The sequence below is a fragment of the Lampetra planeri genome, chromosome 5, assembly GCF_965212315.1.
Source record: "Lampetra planeri chromosome 5, kcLamPlan1.2.h2, whole genome shotgun sequence".
NCBI lineage: Eukaryota > Metazoa > Chordata > Hyperoartia > Petromyzontiformes > Petromyzontidae > Lampetra > Lampetra planeri.
Genome location: NC_136111.1, coordinates 3,428,869 through 3,447,707, shown reverse-complemented (window position 1 = coordinate 3,447,707; position 18,839 = coordinate 3,428,869). Strand labels below are relative to the sequence as shown.

The 18,839-nt window shown below is 51.1% G+C and overlaps 1 protein-coding gene across 2 annotated transcripts in view; it reads right to left on the bottom strand.

Moving 5' to 3' along the window:
* The window catches only part of PAWR (pro-apoptotic WT1 regulator), a 130,987-nt gene extending 120,764 nt beyond the window's left edge, over nt 1-10,223 (bottom strand). The window contains exons 1-2 of one of the 2 annotated variants that reach the window (XM_078594134.1): nt 9,999-10,223; nt 7,737-8,868 (exon numbers count right to left, since the gene is read on the bottom strand). In XM_078594134.1, the coding sequence (XP_078450260.1) occupies nt 7,737-8,399 (663 nt within the window). In that variant the 5' untranslated portion in view covers nt 8,400-8,868; nt 9,999-10,223. Of the gene's footprint in view, nt 1-7,736; nt 8,869-9,756; nt 9,971-9,998 lie in introns of those variants that run through there. The other variant, XM_078594133.1, reaches the window with a different exon arrangement.
* Nucleotides 10,224-18,839: the final 8,616 nt, after the last annotated feature.

Sequence of the window (18,839 nt, the reverse complement as noted above, 5' to 3'; positions counted from 1 at the left end):
ACTACCACCCTTGGTGTTTTTTTTCCAGCCTGCGCACACTTTTCCATCTCGCGATTATTCTCATAATTTACTGAAACTGGCTTAGAGGGCGGGCGTTTGTGCTCACGACCCCTGACACTGCTCTGTTCGCGATGCCGGGGGCTGCTCGTGCAGAGGCTTGGGATCTGTGATGTGGCCACCGTCGTTCAAGCCACACGACGCCAGAGCATCCTCCCAGAGCAGGGGGTCTCAATCAGTGTGCCCCGTTCCAGATGGCGGCTCCATTCTGCTCCTGAGAGAATCCCATGTGCAGTGTTGGCTGGGCTATGCCAGGGGGTCGGCAACCAGCGGCTCCGGAGCCGCGTGCGGCTCTTTAAGGACCCCTTCGTGACGTTGCGCATTAAGGGCAGCCGTCTCGTACTCGCCACACGCGTTGCAGCCTCTCGAAATATTTGAGGTTTTTTTTTTACCGAATTCTTCGTGTTGTTTCGGTTGCCGACCCCTAGGCTATGCTGAAATGAGTTGATTACTTGAGGTTTCTTTGCAAAAGTAACGTAGCATAACATCTCCCCGAATTCTGTATTATCGTCGTCCTGTCAAGAGACACGGAATATAGTTAGTCGGGGTCTCTCGCGGTGCAGTGCTTCAACCCCGTGTTAGAGAACGCTCCGTGGAAAAAAGATCATCGGAGAACTGCTTTCTGAAATCTGTTCAAGGGACTTCTCATCCCCCACCGGAGGGCACCACCTCCCCCCCCCCCGCGACAGAGTGCAATGTTCGCTGTATGATAAGAGCTAGAATGCAATGAATGCGTAGACCCAAACTTACAGTGAAGGTATTTGTGTGCTGAGATCATCACCTCACTACACTTGAGAACCTGGTCTAATCACAAATAGCTGCCAGCTTAGCACTCTGACCTCTGAGCTACCCGGCCACCTCTATGCTCTATTTGGTATTTTTATAGAAATCACCTTGGTTACTTGATTGCCTTTATCACGACGAGGCAAATGTCACCGTACCGCCCTGCTCTAACGAGTCATGAGGTGGTACTTAAATCCACCGACGGGATCGAAGATTCCACATTCCCATTGCGAGCGTCATTCCATCCATTGGACATCCGCTACCGACTTCCCACAATTTGGTACTCAGCTTATCGATCCCAGAGCGAGGATAGGCAGATGCGACCCCTGGCTTGGAGGTGTACACGCTGGATTTCAAGTGTGAATCAAGCACTGTACCGCAGCATCAGAGCGTCCGCATAACTTGCATTATTCATTTTGACAAATGAACACGTACAGTAGCCGGCTGAATCATCTTGCAGACTTTTTAACGTGACCTACGCACATCCACTGCGGCTATGCTCACATTACCCGGGGCTGCTAGCGTGATATGTTTGCTATTCTCTGATATTGGAAACATATTCAATTTGCTTTTGAATGAAAAGTCATACAAAGTAATCCGCCATTGCGCGATAAGTCGTTATTGACAGCCCCTCCTTCTCAATGAAGGTCACCTCTGTGCTGTGTCAGCCACAGGGGGATCATTGACCATACTTCACCACGTTGGTCAATGTTGGTTGGTGAAGATTGGTGGGGGTTTTGGGGGGGAAGACCACGGCCAATTCAGAGAATCAATATTCAGAGATATTGCTCGCCACTGATGTCAGCCTTGGACGAAAATAAAGCTCAGGTCCATGGATTCACAGTGCTATCCACAGAGCCACCAATCCACCCCACATGTTATTGAATGATGACTGTAATTAAACTCAACCAAAACTAGTTTTATTTAACCAGCTAAGGCCCACTAAGCTTCATAGTTATTTTTCGGAAGCGACCTGGCTTCAAATTATAGCTCAACAAAGTGGCTTATCACGTGGAAATTGATATCAACCAAATATGTACTCTAAAAGTATGTTTCGAAATATGGAGGGAAAAACAAGAGGACCCAGAGAAAAATCCACGCGACCACGGGGAGAACATGCAAACTCCAATTATACAGGCATCAGGGTCGGGATCGAACTCACGACCATCTGTAGTTAACATCGCCCCCTTATTTGCATGCCCTCCAATGACATGTGGAGGGCACGATCATTGGCGGACAGCCATGGTGCTAGCCACACCACCTCCTCGTGCGCCACGTTGGCAATGACAGAGGTGCTCGCTAACAGCAATTGCCTCAAAATCAAAGTCTACGCGGGGTATCTTTGTGTACGTGTTCACTGCTGCAATCTTAATCAACAAATTCAATGCGGAGAGGGGGAGCCGAAATCAGAGCAAGTGGGAAACAGCGGGAAGTGCAGGCGGGTGCATCTACCAGTCCACCCGGTCTGGTGACCTCCCGGGTCTGCCCCATGGCCATCTTGCCTGCGAGCCTTCACGACCCCGACACTGGCTTCACGTGCCAACCTCGCACGGATGCCCAGCGATAACACCAGGGCCCACTGCTGTCGCCGTTGTTGTTGGCGCTACATTAAGCCGTCACTCTCCGAGCGCTGTCATGTTAAACAGATACGCAGCGTTCCTCCTTGTTAATAACGAGGTATCGACCGCCGGGGGACAGGGGGGGGGGGCGCGGAAAACCCCCCGCGTTCTTCCCCGCCTGGGCGCACTTGTTAGGGCGCATTAGGCTCAAGCGGATTTCGGTTTTTTGCCGTCCTCGCACAGATCGGTTTTCCGCTTGAATTCCGCGTTAAATCGCGACCGGCCTGCGCTTTTTCTCCTGATAATTCCCCCACTGGAGTTAAAGGGCTGCTCGCAAGAAATAAAAAAATGTCCCCGCTGTGAGCTGACGCAGAAAAGCAGCGACCGACTCTTGATGAAATTTCTTGGCGTTGAGTCTTTTTTTCTGTACGCGGCTTCTATTAGCTCCGTCTGTCTCAGATGAGTAGTGGGGGCTGGGCACGATAACTCTCATGCAGGTGATCCAATGTGGACGATTAACGTCGCCAACGAAACGATGCCCAAGGATAAAACGCGTGCTGGAAAGCTCCACGAAACCATTGAAAAGTTCCAAGAGTGTAATCCCTACCCAGAAAGCGTATGTTGTAGTGTTTCCAACGACTCGTTCGTAGGATGGCATCGCTTCAGTGGCACTGGGCGTATTTGCATCCCCGCCGAAAGATGTGTTTTTTATTTTAAAGTAAAAATATGAGGAAACCAGATCGAGTAAGTAAGGGGGATTTAAACACACATTTATTTCCATATTATTACTTACTATAATCACCCAGAAATGTCTGTCCGTCCCGTGCGTGACGTCACTCCACGTGAGGGCCACCCACCCCCCCACATTAATATTCATGAGTGGATTTTTACACTAACGCAGAGGAAGGTCGTCCTGTATAAAATCATTTATTACGCAAAATCGCTTCAAATATGACGTTTCTTTACAGAAAGTGACGGTAAAATTTTAAATCTACGCAGCACACTGCTACATCCGTGCATGACGTCACTGCGAAAGAGCCCCTCCCCTTAATTAATATTCATGGACGCGTGGAAATTTACACGAACGCACAAGAAGGTCGCGCACTCCACATGCCGCACCCCTCCCCAATAACCATGAGGGGGTGACGTCACTCCACATGCCGCACCTCTCCCCAATAACCATGAGCGGGTTACGTCACTCTACATGGTGCACCCCCCCCCCCTCATTAATAATCATGAGCTGAATAATTTTTCTATTGAATATTTCAGATTTACTGCAAACAAGCTAGTCTAACAAAACAAATATCAACCGTAAGTTCACACACAAGGAAGGTGATTCCAAAAACACCCGTAAAGAAATCGCAATCTGTGCGTGGATGACGAGGGCCTCCCCATGCCATACGCGTCGCGGAGTTATTTGACCATACTTCACCACACTGGTAAGTGCGCGTTGAGGGCAGCATAGACGGCCTGACCGTTGACGTCCAGTGCATGTCTATTGGCTGCACTGCCATCTGCTGCCCACCACGTGCCCCCCCCCCCTCACGGTAACCTATAGCAACCTGTTGCGCACGAGGTGTCACTCGTACACACAGCACCATCCGCCCTCAAACCTGCTGAGCTTCCGAGATGGGACGATGCCGTCCCGCATGGCGGGTGATCTGGTCATGGCAATCTACTGCTAAAGTGTTCGCCTCTTGGCGTTCTCTGCTCTGACACTGGTGAGGCAAGAGGGCTGTCTCTGGCGTAGGGCAATCAGCTTCAAAGACAATGTATGCACTTATCAGAGCACGCTTGTTTGAATGTTTTGACACGAGTGTGTGTGGCTAATGCAGACTGGATGCCTTAACGCCTGTTTTATTGCCACGAAGTGTTAAACCTATTCTTATTTTGTTTATGACTTCTCTTAAACTTGATCGTCATCGTCAAAGGCGATGTATTTGTGTGCAGCAACCTTCCCTCCTTAATTATCAGTCCAAAATTTGTTTTGATCCAATACCAATCCCCTCCATGTGCCACTTCGTAACAGTGACGTCACCACCAGCGCCTGTGCCAGGCCAAGTGCACTCCGAGGCCACGTGAAGTGTCGAAGGCTCGCTGCTGGCAGGAGGAGGTCACGGGGCAGACCCAGCAGGTGCCATGGGTTGACTGCTGTGCCAGGCTAGGTGCAGGAGGAGGTCACGGGGCAGACCCAGCAGGTGCCATGGGTTGACTGCTGTGCCAGGCTAGGTGCAGGAGGAGGTCACGGGACATACCCAGCAGGTGCCATGGGTTGACTGCTGTGCCAGGCTAGGTGCAGGAGAAGGTCACGGGACAGACCCAGCAGGTGCCATGGGTTGACCGACTGAGATGACCACTGGCAGATGCACCACCTGCTGTACCCCAACTGTGCCCACCACTCTCTCTCCCACCCTCCAGCCAGTGTGCACCAAACATTCGAGAACCTGCGGTCTCTCACCCTGGCTAAGAAATCGCACATCGTGGCCCGGCCATTTGATCACAAGACATGACGGCGCTCTTTCAGGTTGAGTGCCAACGACGATGAGAAGGCCGGGTGGCATGGGAAGGACGCAGGAGATGCGTTCAGGCGGTACCTGTACGGCCTGCCGGGACCTCAAGCGCTTCAAGTACGTACTGCAGGTATTTTATACGGTATGGGGCCGTCCATAAATGACGTCACGCGATTTTTGACGATTTTTGACCCCCCCCCCCGTCGTCGTCACACGGCGTCACAAAAGTCAGACCCCCCCTCAAATATGACGTCACAAAGCTCTGCCCCCACCCCCCCAAATATAAAGCATGCTTCAAATCGCTCTAAACTATTGTCATTGTAGTGCGTATTTAATGTGGCGCTACACTCTGATGTTGTAGGAGAAAACATTTATTAAAAAGTCTATTTTAAGTAGAACGTGTTGCCTATATTTATTTAAAGTTGTGCATTTTGATGTGACGTCACATTTATCAACCCCCCCCCCCCTCGTCACACACCGTCACAAATGTCTGACACCCCCCCCCCCCCCAGGTCCGTGACGTTATTTATGGACGGCCCCTATGTACGTATCTGTTGTCGCAATGCAAGAGATATGTACACGAACGTTTACGTGTGGATGTATGCGGTGTTGCGATGTAATGCGTACTTCACAGTGTGTGAAGGAACACGTGTGTTATGCGTGCTTTGTGTAGCAATGTAATGCCTTGTGTAGCAATGTACATTCACTCATTGTACAATGCAGAAGTGTGACGGTTCGTGCGTTGCACTACGAACCCGACGACCAGAGTTCGATTCCTGCTCACGGCCAACACCAGCGACGATTTGTCTGAACCGGTTCTGGGCCTCCCCAAGGTCGACTCAGCCTCAAATGAGTACCTGGTGCGGTGTGTAAATTATGGAAACAAAGGCCGCGGTGCTGGTCACCCAGCCTTAATAGGTGCTCGCGAATGGTAATTGCCCCAAAGGTCTATTTTGTGATCTTTGTCTGTATATGTGTCATATAAGGCACCAATCACCTGGCACTAATTGATCTCATCAGATCTCCGAAGCTAAGCAGAGTTGAGCCTGCTTCGTCCTTGGATGGGTGACGACCATGCATGCACGTCTTATTCGGAAGCCAAAACATGTTTTTCTTTGGCGGGGGAAAACATTGGACTATTTTACTGTACTGACTCACAGTGCCTCCCCTATGTTCCCACGGTAAACAAAATATACCTGGCTGGCAAGAGAAAAGGGTTTCGAGTGGCTTTGAAGGTGATGTCCTGTTCTACCGCGAGCGAAAGCCGTGGGCCGGAAGAGGTCATGTTGCATCAAACAACAAAAAAACACTGTTGTATTGTACTTCTATGGGGCCGTCCATAGATGACGTCACGCGATTTTGGACGATTTTTGACCCCCCCCCCCTCGTCACACGACGTCACAAAAAGTCAGACCCCCCCTCAAATATGACGTCACAAAGCTCTAGCCCCCCCCCCCCCAAAATAAAAAAAAATGCTTCAAATCGCTTTAAACGATTGTCATTGTAGTGCGTATTTAATGTGGCGCTGCACTCTGATGTTGTAGGAGAAACATTTATTAAAAAGTCTATTTAATAAAGGAGAACGTGTTGTCTATATTTAAAGTTGCGCATTTTTATGTGACGTCACATTTCTCAAACCCCCCCCCCCTCGTCACACATCGTCACAAATGTATGACCCCCCCCCCGCCTAGGTGCGTGACGTCATTTATGGACGGCCCCTAAGAGAAAGAAACAGCGGCGGTGACCGTGGCGCCTTGCGCCTAAGACGGTGGAATTGCCCGGCATTGGCTCAGAGCCACAGGGGGGAGGCGGGCGGGGGGGGGGCTTTGTATAGGTGAGCGGCCACTCCCCGTGTCCATTTGAGCAAGATGGAGAGAGAGAGAGGATGGGGGGGGGCACACTTTAGCTCAAGAGATTGTGACAAGTAGCAGGACTCTTACTCCAGTGGGGGGGGCGGTAAGCGTGTGTGCTCGCACTGTGCGAGAGGGCATGTTTGAACACGCACGCGCGGAGAGGGGGTGGAGGCAGAACAAAAGGAGGGGTGGGTGAGAGAAGTTGTGAGGAGGTTGTGATGAGGTTGTCGGTGGAGACGGCTGGAAGAACTTGGCCATCCCTTCTCTCAAATTCAGGGTTGCCCCCCCTCCCCCACCGGGAATAAAAGTGGTGATGATGTTACACCCCCCCCATCCACCCACCCCACCCCACGTGACCACAACACCAGGATTTGAACTCGCAGTTAAGCAGCGCCCTGGCTGCTGCAGGGCTGCCAAACCTGATTTGGCTGATGAGATTCGTACCATGTGTTGATGATGTTGATGATGCCACAACTATTAAACTATTACCAGGTGAGGCCCACTGAGCTATATGACTTCTTTTTTTCTCTCAGAAGCGACCTGGCTATCACGAATAAAAACTCAACTAAATTGGCTTATCGTCGTGTGAAAATGTATACTGTACTGTATTCACCAATTGCCCTTAAACGCACGTTGTTTCTAAATGTGGAGGAGAAAAACCGGAGGACCCGGTAAACAAATCCACTCGACCACGGGGAGAGAGAGAGACACGCAAACTCAAAATATACAGCAGGCGTCAGGGTCGGGAACTAACCCACGACCTCCTGTATACCAGGCGAGGTAGTTAACATCTTCCAGCCATCGAACCCAGATGTAGCCGGTGCTCGTGGCGCACCGTGGGCAACACGCAACCAGTTGACAACCAGACAACAACAACAACAACCACAACAACAACAACCACCAGCAGCAGCAGCAGCAGCAACGTGAAGAAGGAGGAGGTGGAGGTGGTGGGTGGAGTGTGTGATGCGACTCACCTCTGCGGTGAGGTTGACCACCCCCGTCGACCTTCTCTTCTCGCGCAGTTTGCGCTTCTCGATCTGCCCTTTGCTCTTCCTGGCGCTCGGTCCGGCCGCCGCCGCTGCTGCCTTCTTCTCCTTGACGGCCGACGACGAGACGGTGGTGGTGGTGGTGGTAGTGCCGGTGGTGATGGTGCCAGTGGTGCTGCTGGTGGTGGTGCCGGTGGTGCCGGTGGTGCCGATGCTGGTGACGGTCCCTCCTGCGTCGGCCCCGCCCGTCCTCTCCTGGACCGCCGCCGCCGCCTTCCTGTCCGCGGCAGGAGGCTCGGCGGGCCGCCTGCCAGCGGTGGCCCCCGGCCCCGTGGCCCTCGCCGTGGCCACGGGCGCCACGGGCGCCACGGCGAGCGAGTTGAAGGCCCCGGCGAGACCCGACACGCCCGGGGCGATGCCACCACCAGCCTGAGATGTCGCCTCTCCAGGTGCCCCGTTGCGGAGACCACCACCACCTCCACCACCACCAAAGGCGGTGGTGGTGGTGGTGGTGGTGGTGCTGCTGGACAATCCACCCGCGGGACTGGGTGCTGGAGGAGCTCCCGGAATTCTGGAACGAAGCTTCTCGCGCCGCGCCTTCCACTCCTCCAGGAAATCCGACGCGTTCGGGTTGCGGTAGCCGGTGGCCATCGCTCGGGATGAAATCGCGGTCGCCTTGTGCCAAGGGCAGCTGGAGGAGAGGAAAGGGGTCCCTCTCTCTGCCAAGTCGGTGGAGTTGTCGACAGGCGTGCGATCAGATGGATGACGGGTCGTTGGTGGTGGGGGTTGGTGGTGGTGGTGGTGATGGGAGGGGAAGGTTGTGATGGTGACGCTCGGATGAATTCGTTTTCACGGCTTTCAACCACGGCCGTTGGCGCTCAAAGTCACGGCCGTTGGCGACGCAGAGAGCCACGGCTGTCCCAACAAGAGTCACGGCTGGCGGTGATGGACGGGCAGGTGACGGCTGATGGAGAGAGTCGCGATTCTTCTCACAAGCGGAGTCGCTGCACCTCGCACGGAGTCACCCGCACGGTGACGGCAGGAAGAGGCACAGAGCACACGGAGCGTGCTGCCGGCTCATCTCACTTCTTCATCTCCCTCTCCCTACGCAAAAAAAAAACTGGGGGGGGGGGGGGGGCGCAAAACGATTTTAAATTTGTTTTTTTAAAGATATTTAAACCACTGCGCCCGCCACTGCGCAAGCTTCCCCGGCCACTGCTCTGCGTGCGAAGCGTGAGACGGCAACTACTCTCCCAGGGGGCTTGACCACAGCGCGCAGCCAACTCTTAACAACTCTGCCCGGATGGACACACAAAGGAACGAAACGATGAACCCAAGTCTCGGCGTTCAGGAAGAAACGAGAATTGAACTTTTTTTTCGTGTTTTTTTTTACATGTGTAAATCTATACGTGAAGTCGAAAAGCAGTGAGCGAGTGTTCGGCGAGTTGTAAAGAGCAACTCGTGTTGTTCACACGCGGCCACCATTGGCACGTCCCCCCCGTGTAAACACCGCGTACACAAAGACAAAGATCCCCCGTACAGCCTTCACAGACTGTCGGGGCAAGTGCTGTTAGCGAGCAACTATGAAGGCCGGAACGGCACACGAGGTGGCCAGCACCACACCCGGCCGCCTTTGTCTCCCCAGTGGCGACGCTTACTACACACCGCACCGGGTACTCATTTGAGGCTGAGTCGACCTAGGGGAGGCGCAAGACCGGTTCAGATAATCGTCGCCGGTGTTGGCCGTGAGCGGGAATCGAACTCGGGTCGCCGGGCTCGTAGCGCAGCTGCGCTAAACCGCTACGCTACCGCACACACACACATACACACACACGCGTACAACACGCGTGTAACATATACGTTGAACTTCTTTCACACCGCACGTAGCCAACCGCACGTGTAACGACACACGCGTGTAACGCGACACGCAGCAACAACGCACGCGTGCAAACAACGCGCGCGCGTGTAACAACACACAAGAGGCGCGGATGCTCGTCCTGTCTAATACCTGCGATTCGTGAGCACGTGTTGTGCTGGCCAGGGTGACTGTAGGCACAGCAGCAGCCTTCCACACCCACCACCACCCACCCACTACTTTAACTCAACTTCGTTCCCCACAACACCACCAAACCCACACGCCCCACCCCGGCACAATTACACCAAAAGCCAGCCCGCTCCCAGCACCTCCTCCTCCTCTTCGGAACGTTCTCTCCCTCTCTCTATCCACCTCCTCCTCCTCCACACACACACCAGGCAGCCTCTCTTGGCCACAGCGCAGCCCTTAGGGGGGCAAGCAGGAGCCGTCGCGTGAAGGTGGCAGCAGCACAAGCGACTCTTGAATATGTGGCGCCGGGATGAATTATTCATGAGACGTTTCGGCTGACGAGGAGGTTGGTGTGTGTGGGGGGGGTAACGAGGCACATTCCACGCGAACGAATTCACGCAGCCATTTGGGTCTTCTTCCTCACTTTGCTTTGCTCTCAAAAGTAGCGTGGGGCGGCGCTCGCCCACCCCCCTCCCCTCCCCTCCCCGCCCGCCTCCGGTGAAATAAGCACGCGCGTGGTGGAAATTCCACGTTCTCGTGACGGGGGGCCGAAGGGCCGTCCATAAATGACGTCACGGTTTTTGACCCCCCCCCCCCTTCGTCACACGGCGTCACAAAAAGTCAGACCCCCCTCTCAAATATGACGTCACAAAGCTTTGCCCCCCTCCCCCCCCAAAAAAATATAAAACATGCTTCAAATCGCTTTAAACTATTGTCATTGTAGTGCGTATTTAATGTGGCGCTGCACTCTGATGTTGTAGTAGAAAACATGTATTTAAAAAGTTTATTTAATTAAGTAGAACGTGTTGTCTATATTTATTTAAAGTTGCGCATTTTGATGTGACGTCACATTTCTCAACCCCCTCCCACCCTCGTCACACATCGTCACAAATGTCTGACGCCCACACCGCCCCAGGTGAGTGACGTCATTTATGAGCGGCCCCCAAGTGTGGAAATACAAAGTGGTTGAATGTGGCGAGGCGGCCCCGACAATAATTGCCGCACTTGTAAATCTTGACTTAAAGCTTTCGTGACTGCAGGAATCCATATTCCTTGACTTAACTAACATGACCGCGCTGTAATTGCCGGACACGCCACTGCTGTCGGAAGAGAGTCCACTAGAGGGAGCCGTAGAGCGCTGGCCAAACATCCCCAAGCAGGACCCCCCCGCCCCCTGCAGAGAGAGACAGAGGTGTGGACTCGAGTCATGTGACTTGGACTCGAGTCAGACTCGAGTCATGAATTTGATGACTTGCGACTCGACTTGGACTTGCATAACAATGACTTTGTCCCACCTATGAGATGTGGACTCGAGTCATGTGACTTGGACTCGAGTCAGACTCGAGTCATGAATTTGATGACTTGCGACTCGACTTGGACTTGCATAACAATGACTTTGTCCCACCTATGAGATGTGGACTCGAGTCATGTGACTTGGACTCGAGTCAGACTCGAGTCATGAATTTGATGACTTGCGACTCGACTTGGACTTGCATAACAATGACTTTGTTCCACCTCTGGAGAGAGAGTCTTGAGACTCGTGGGGGGTCATCTCCAGACTGCAGTTTCCCACTTCCACCAAGTCTGTCGTTGCACACGAGCAACCCGCACGTTCTTTGGACGCGACCGTCCATCCCTCCCAGCAGGCCAACCAGCAAAACTGTATAAGGGGCCGTCCATAAAAAAGTCAGATCCCCCCCCCCCCTCAAATATGACGTCACAAAGCTCTGCCCCCCCCCCCCAAACCATATTTCCATTTTGAAAATAAAACATGCTTCAAATCGCTTTAAACTATTGTCATTGTAGTGCGTATTTAATGTGGCGCTGCACTCTGATGTTGTAGGAGAAAACATTGATTAAAAAGTATATTTAATAAAGTAGAACGTTTTGTCTATATTTATTTTTGATGTGACGTCACATTTCTCACCCCCCCCCCCTCGTACCAACATCGTCACAAATGTCTGACCCCCCCCCCAGGTGCGTGACGTCATTTATCGACGGCCCCGAATGTTAAAAAGAGCCCCTGCCTCTACGTCTTTGCCTCGCCTTCTCTGTATTGTGCATAATCGCAATTTTTCCCGACGTCTCGCTTCGTCTCTGTTACTCTGTCCCCTCTCCCACCTCTCCCCCTCCCTCCACCTTGTCTCCCCCACTTCCCCCGGTCTCGATCGCCTCTCCCACTCGCCTCTCGTACCCCTTATCTCCCACCTCTCATACTCTTAGGTTTTTTCTGGTAAAGTCACGTAGGTAAAAAAATAAAATGTAAAAATTTTAAATGACTAAAAGTAATAATAGAAATAGAATAAAATAATAAATCACGACGTTTCGGAGGCAACACAAGTCTCCGTCATCAGGTGGGACCGTCACAGCCAGATTAGCTGTATCAAGTCGCCGTCTCTCTCGCCTCCCTCGGTGACCGTCACGAGCACAGGCGCAACTTGTCAGCCAGGCAGTCAGGAATCCAAGCATGAATTCGGCAGGAAATTAATTTGCTTTCTCATATAATATGACTATACATGTATTTTTCAGGTTGCATGTATAATGCTGTAATGATTCATACCGTACAACAAACGGGCTGTACGGTATTACTTATTGGCAGTAATAATTGTAATGTGCGACTATTATTCCATCGACTGCTGGATGATGGCCTCGCCACGCTGTCTCGACCACGGGAGGTTGTTTGACCTTAGTTGCACACATCGGTCAGGGCAGGTTGAAGGAGTAACTACAGGGCCGGTTCAGATATCACTCACCACTGATGATGATGATGATAGCCATGGGACATATCGCATCAACCTGCCCACTAGGATCTGTTGTGAGACAGAGGCACTTTATATCTTCACTTAGCATCTCAAAAAATATATATTTTACCCGATAAGGCCCAAGGACCTATACAGCTCTTTTGTTGAAGCGACCTTGCCACAAATGATAGTTCAACGAAGTGGCTTACCGTGACGAAATGTATAACGGCCAAATACCATAAACGCACGTTTCTCAATGTGGATAGATAAACCCGGAGGACAGGAAGGAAAATCCAAACGGCTGCGAGGAGTACGTGCAAACTCCAAATATACAGCAGCAAGTGTCAGGGTCGGGATCGATCCCACGACCTCCTGTATACCAGGCGAGGTAGACAACATCTCCTAGCCACCGTGATGATGAGAGAGAGAGAGACGCAAACTCCAAATATACAGCAGGTGTCAGGGTCGGGATCGAACCCACGACCTCCTGTATACCAGGCAAGGTAGTTAACACCTCCTAGCCACCGTGATGATGAGAGAGAGAGAGACGCAAACTCCAAATATACAGCAGGTGTCAGGGTCGGGATCGAACCCACGACCTCCTGTGTACCAGGCGAGGTAGACAACATCTCGCCAACATGGCCCCTCAGGAAGCCATTGAATGGATCGCCAAACTAGACATCCCAATTTTAAGTTTTTTTCCCCCACCATACAATAGAACATTGATGTGAGCCTGCAATCAAATTCGTTTCGCCAGGTTCATAGTGCATCGCCCTACCACTCCCCTGCCATGGTATCAGTATTTTGGGTTGTTTTTTTGTCTTCTCCATCACAGCTCTCGTTCCTATGCTTATGTTTATATTTGCCTTCGTGTCACTAATCAAACAACAGGCTGGAATGTCTGACATCAATGCAAACCGCAGGTGTCCCTGCGAAAAAATACTGTACTGCACTGATGTTTAACACGTGTAGGCTTTCGCGACCAAAATTATTCATAATAAACGTTTTTGGTTTAGATCGCGTTATTTATAATCATCGGGCGAATTGCCCGATGATGCTGGATGCAATTACCAGCGAAACGTCGTACTACTCAAAAATTGTAAATGTTGTGGTTCCACTCTTCAACACACCGGTGGGCTAAAGTAGTGAACTATTTTGTCTTTTGTCAACGTGACACTTTTTTTGCTGATTGGCCGTGTCGGGTGGTGGAGGGTTACGACACATTTATAAATAACGCGATCTAACCCAAAAACTTTTATTATGACTGCACTGATGTAACCAAAACGACCAGACTTTACAAATGAGCATGAGTTTTTTTTACAGACGTTTGACATTGCGTAATTGCAGTGTTGACAAACGTGATGTCACGAGAACCAGTAATCATGTACAGTAATACATGCCAATTATTTACCCAGGAAAGTCACAGTACCGAGTCTCAAGACGAGTTTTCAAGAGGGTCCTGCATGAGGATATTTGGGCATTTCCATTTTAAAATTGCGTTTTTTATTTGCTTTTACTTGCAAAACTGTTCGAAGGTTGCGGAGCACTGACGATTAACCTTGAACTTTAGAAATATGCAAACGGTGTGCATGCAGCTAATTGCAACTTCACAGATTACAAAGAAAACCCTTTGTATCCCTTAAATCAGCGGACTCGCATTTATGTTTATATTTCCCCCACCTGTAACACCAGGCAGTGAACATGCAAACAGTGGCCAAACGTGTGCATGCTCTCCCGGGGTAGAGCTATCGATGTAAAAGTAGCTGTTATCACACATCTCTCTGAACCCCACCACGTGAGTTCCATTCCGCCTGGCCACGGCGAAAATCAGCGGTGGGTGAGCGAAATCTGAACCGCTCATCGCCTCCGATCCCCGTCCTCACTGACCAGCACGGTTAAGTATGATCAAAATAACAACCCAAAATGACTGACACACCATGGGGTGGGTGGGGAGGGAGAGCTTCATCCAGCAGTGGATTTGACAAGGGGGTTGTAAATTATTCACGACGCTACCTGCCTTCCATCACGGCTGACATTTCGTGCAATGGGATCGCTTCTTTGCGAGGTCTCATACCAACTTACAGTGGAGTGTGGGCACAGAAAGAGGCTTTGAATTCAATGGCCCGTGTTTGCTTTGGGCTGCCAATTTACCTCGCTCCGCCGTGCTTGTTGCGACAATATTACACGACACTCCATGAGTCACAGTGACATTGAACTTTAAAATGACTAACAGCATAGACGCTCTACGGTTCGGGTGTTATTTCCTCTCCGCGTGCGTGTGTGTACTGTTTGTAAACATACACGCAGGCACGAGCATTGATTACAACTGTGCGCATACATCGCGCCCAAGTCCAGGAGCACTGAGAACGCGAAAGGCGAGAATCATTTGCGTTGGACAATGTCCAGATGATGGAAAACGTGAACTTCTTTCGCGCCGTACGTAGCCAACCGTGCTAGTCGGAGGGTGCGCGCGGGGAGGAAAGGGGCCGTCCATAAATGACGTCACGCAATTTTTGACGATTTTTGACCCCCCACCCCACTCTCGTCACACGGCGTCACAAAGTCAGACCCCCCCCCTCAAATATGACGTCACAAAGCTCTGCCCCCCCCCCCCAAAAAAAATAAAACATGCTTTAAATCGCTTTAAACTATTGTCATTGTAGTGCGTATTTAATGTGGCGCTGCACTCTGATGTTGTAGGAGAAAACATTTATTAAAAAGTCAATTTAATTAAGTAGAACGTGTTGTCTATGTTTATTTAAAGCTGCGCATTTTTATGTGACGTCACATTTCTCACCCCCCCCCCCCCCTTGTCACACATCGTCACAAATGTCTGACCCCCCCCTCCCCCCCAGGTGCGTGACGTCATTTATGGACGGCCCCTAAGCTATCATTTGTTGCCAAGTCGCTTCTGAAATAGAGCAAGACCGTCTAGCGCAGTGGGCCTCACGTGCTGAAGTGAAACGCGGTTGAGTTGATCGTTTTTAATGCGGCAAGGGATTGAGGGAAGGCTGATGACGAGGCAGGGAAGGGTCAGGAGATGAACGGGGGGGGGGGGGGTGGCAAGCCAAATGCAAGGGGGGAAATATTGGCAAAGAAACCGAAAGTTGCAATGCTGTTTAACAATACAAATTAAAGGGCAAATAAACAAAAATTAAGCCACCTGGCGGTATATTGCACACGTGATCAGAGTGTGCACGTGATTGGTGCCATGATGCAACCAAAGAGGACAAAGAAGGTGCAGGTCGGAGCCGGCGTGTACCCACGCGGCTGCTGCCATGCCGCTGACATCCACCGCGTCTCCTTTCGGTGGCGTGGCATGTCACGAAGCCGGCCAGTGCCCAACAGCTCCACAGAATGTCATCGTTGTGTTGCAGGAGTTACACAACGCGAGAGACGCTTTTTGACAGCCGCATAATTCAAAGTGGTCCAGAAACTGTCCGTGAAATGTCACAGTTACTTCTGGGCACGGAAACTCCACATGCGGCCTCCATTGACCTTTGCTAACGTCGAGTTTCCATCACGGTAAGAGGTGTTTGATAGGCATGTTGTTGTTGGTGGTGTTGTTGTTGTTGTTGTTTGGTGGCTCAGTCATTCTCGCACTGCACTACGAAGTCGGCGACTTGAGTTTGATTCCTATCCTCGGCTGACGACGGTGATGAGTGCCACCTGCCACCAGTGACCAGCGCGGTGAAGTATGGTCAAACAACCCCCGTGTCTTACACGGCGTGGGGAGCCCTTCAATCAGATTAGATGTGTGTTGACAACGAACTAGAAATTATATTGACTTTTTTTTTCCAAGGCACATTGCGCTATTGTCGCCAAAATCTCGTACTTTCTGTGATATCTGGAATCTTAGAGCCGAGACAGAGAAATATCTGCAAACAACGCGAGACGAATTGTTAACGTAAGATCCTGGGGGGGGGGAATTGTTAACGTAAGATCCTGGGGGGGGGGTCTTCTCTGGAAAAGCACATTCCTGCGGAGGGAGCTGGTAGGAACGTTGGGTTGCTCGGTCAATGGCCAGGGTCAACGGCGGCGTGGTGTATTCCGCAACTATGCCGGACTGTGAGGGCGGGCACAATCTGGCGTGAATAGGTTAAACGTTGAGTTTTATAAGGGCACCACGGGGTGACCAGCCCCTCCCCACCCAGCCCCACCCCTCTCACCCCCCACCTAGCCCCACCCCTCCCACCCAGCCCCTCCCCACCCTCCCCTCCCCACCCTCCCCTCCCCACCGAGGCCCCTCCCTCCCCACCCAGCCCCTCCCTGCACGACGGACGGACACAATAATATCCTGTGGGCTGGTGTAACCAGGAGGTTCCTACCAGTATAAATCAAGTGAAGACGTACTGAAAGACGATTAGCTCTACAGCTGGCAAACAAGAGGTTCCCCCTGACCACCACCCAGACGAGGACACACTGCAAGGCGTTGGCCAAGTCGTGGGGAGCAGCAGCAGCAGGAGCTCGGCAAGAGCCCTTCTGCAGGGAGCGGTCGAATGGGGAAAAAAAGAGAAACGAGGAAGTGAAAAAAGTATATAATATTTAAAACAACTTTTTTTTAAACCACGCTTTTATGAAATGTACTAGTAATGGAAAAACTCCACGACTCCAGGAAGTGGCCCCGAAGCTTGCCATAACGTAAGAGACCGTGGGGCAATTACAGCCAACGTCAGTTGACCGTGCACAATTAGAGCCAAGCCGAAACATAACATATAAAAAATAATATTTTAAAAAATATATTCTATTTTTATGATAGAATATAGTATTGTCATCAGTATGACATAAGCATACCAAGTTTGCAGTCGATACCACATTGGGAAGTGGATTAAAATTGAGTTACAAGATTTGAGGATACAACAACAACAGACAGAGTGAGTTAAATGAAAGCGTGCAAATAAAAAAGACCCACCTCTGTCGGTCACACAACGGCGGTCGGAGGCGTTGTCGGTTGACCGCCTACGAGAAACCCTGACAATCAGCTCTAACGCGACGAATAAAATCTAAATTTCGATTTCAAGCTTTCGTGACTGCAGGGATTCATATTCTTGGTTCTTTCGGTAAAGTCACGTAGAAGGGAAAAACAAATACAATTCTCACGACGTTTCGATTGCAACACAAGCAATCATCAACCACCCAAGCCGCCACTCCGCAAAGAGCCAAGACCGCGCGTGTTGGAGCTGTGACACGGCAGGGCTGTCATCCCGATGGTGCCTCTCCAACGATCGACTTTGGGAACCACAAAATGCTCCTTGGGACGGCGCTCTGCGCGCGCGTTCACAAAGGGTGGCAACAGTTCAAATGCCGGTCGCTTGTGTACTCAGCCTGTCCACCCCTCCCGGGACCGATACAATACACACCACCTGGTGCGAAATCAATACTCCGCTTGCCATAAGAATGTGTAATGTGGATCGAGAGCTTCCAGGGTCAATGGAGACGCGGGCTGCCCCCCCTCCCCCACTCCCCCCCCCAGTGCTCCTTTGAGGAGGGAGGCACATTGACTTTGGACAAAATGTCTTTTCCAAGCAAGAGTTTATTATGGTTGATCAATCTCGTGGATGTTTTCGCATTGAGCAATGTCTGTTTGGTTTGCGTTCAATCTCTTGATTACTGAATGCCTCGCTGACACCAACATGTCGACATGCACTGGCGGCCCCCTCATGGCAAACTCCCAACTGCGACTCTCTCTCTCTCGCTGGCGAGTAGATCCACGTCTGGGAGTTGTGATTCACAGTGGCAAGGAACATTTCGTTGATGATGGCACTGATCGATTTTCTTTTCTTTCCTTCGACGCCCTCTCGTCCTGCTTCCTCCGATACCGCCCTCCAGGAGGTTTCTGGGAAATCCCTCTTAGTCCATCCTGACAGTGTGCACGGAATAGGGCGATCATCTCCTTTGGATGATGTCTGTGTTGTCTGTGATGTCTGTGATGTGCCTCTCTCTTTGGAGTTCCTTTAAAATAGCAATCGCCCGCGTCCTTTCTTTCCTGGTTATCTGCATCACATTTCTCCATATTTAAACTTGACCCATTGCGTGAGGGTCTACTCGTTCTTTAAACAGTAATATATTCTTACTCTCATTCATTTTAATACGACCGTGCATTGTATTTTATCTCGGGGGTCACCCTGATGCACTTATAACATTGTCATTGCATTGTTGCCAATGTCCTTATTTCTGATCCTTGTCATATTGACGCCACGTGGCGATGTTATCTGCCTCGTCTGGTGTGCAGAAGGTGGTGGGGTGGATCCCGACCCTAACGCCTGCTGTATATTTTGAGTTTGCATGCTCTCCCCGTGATCGCGT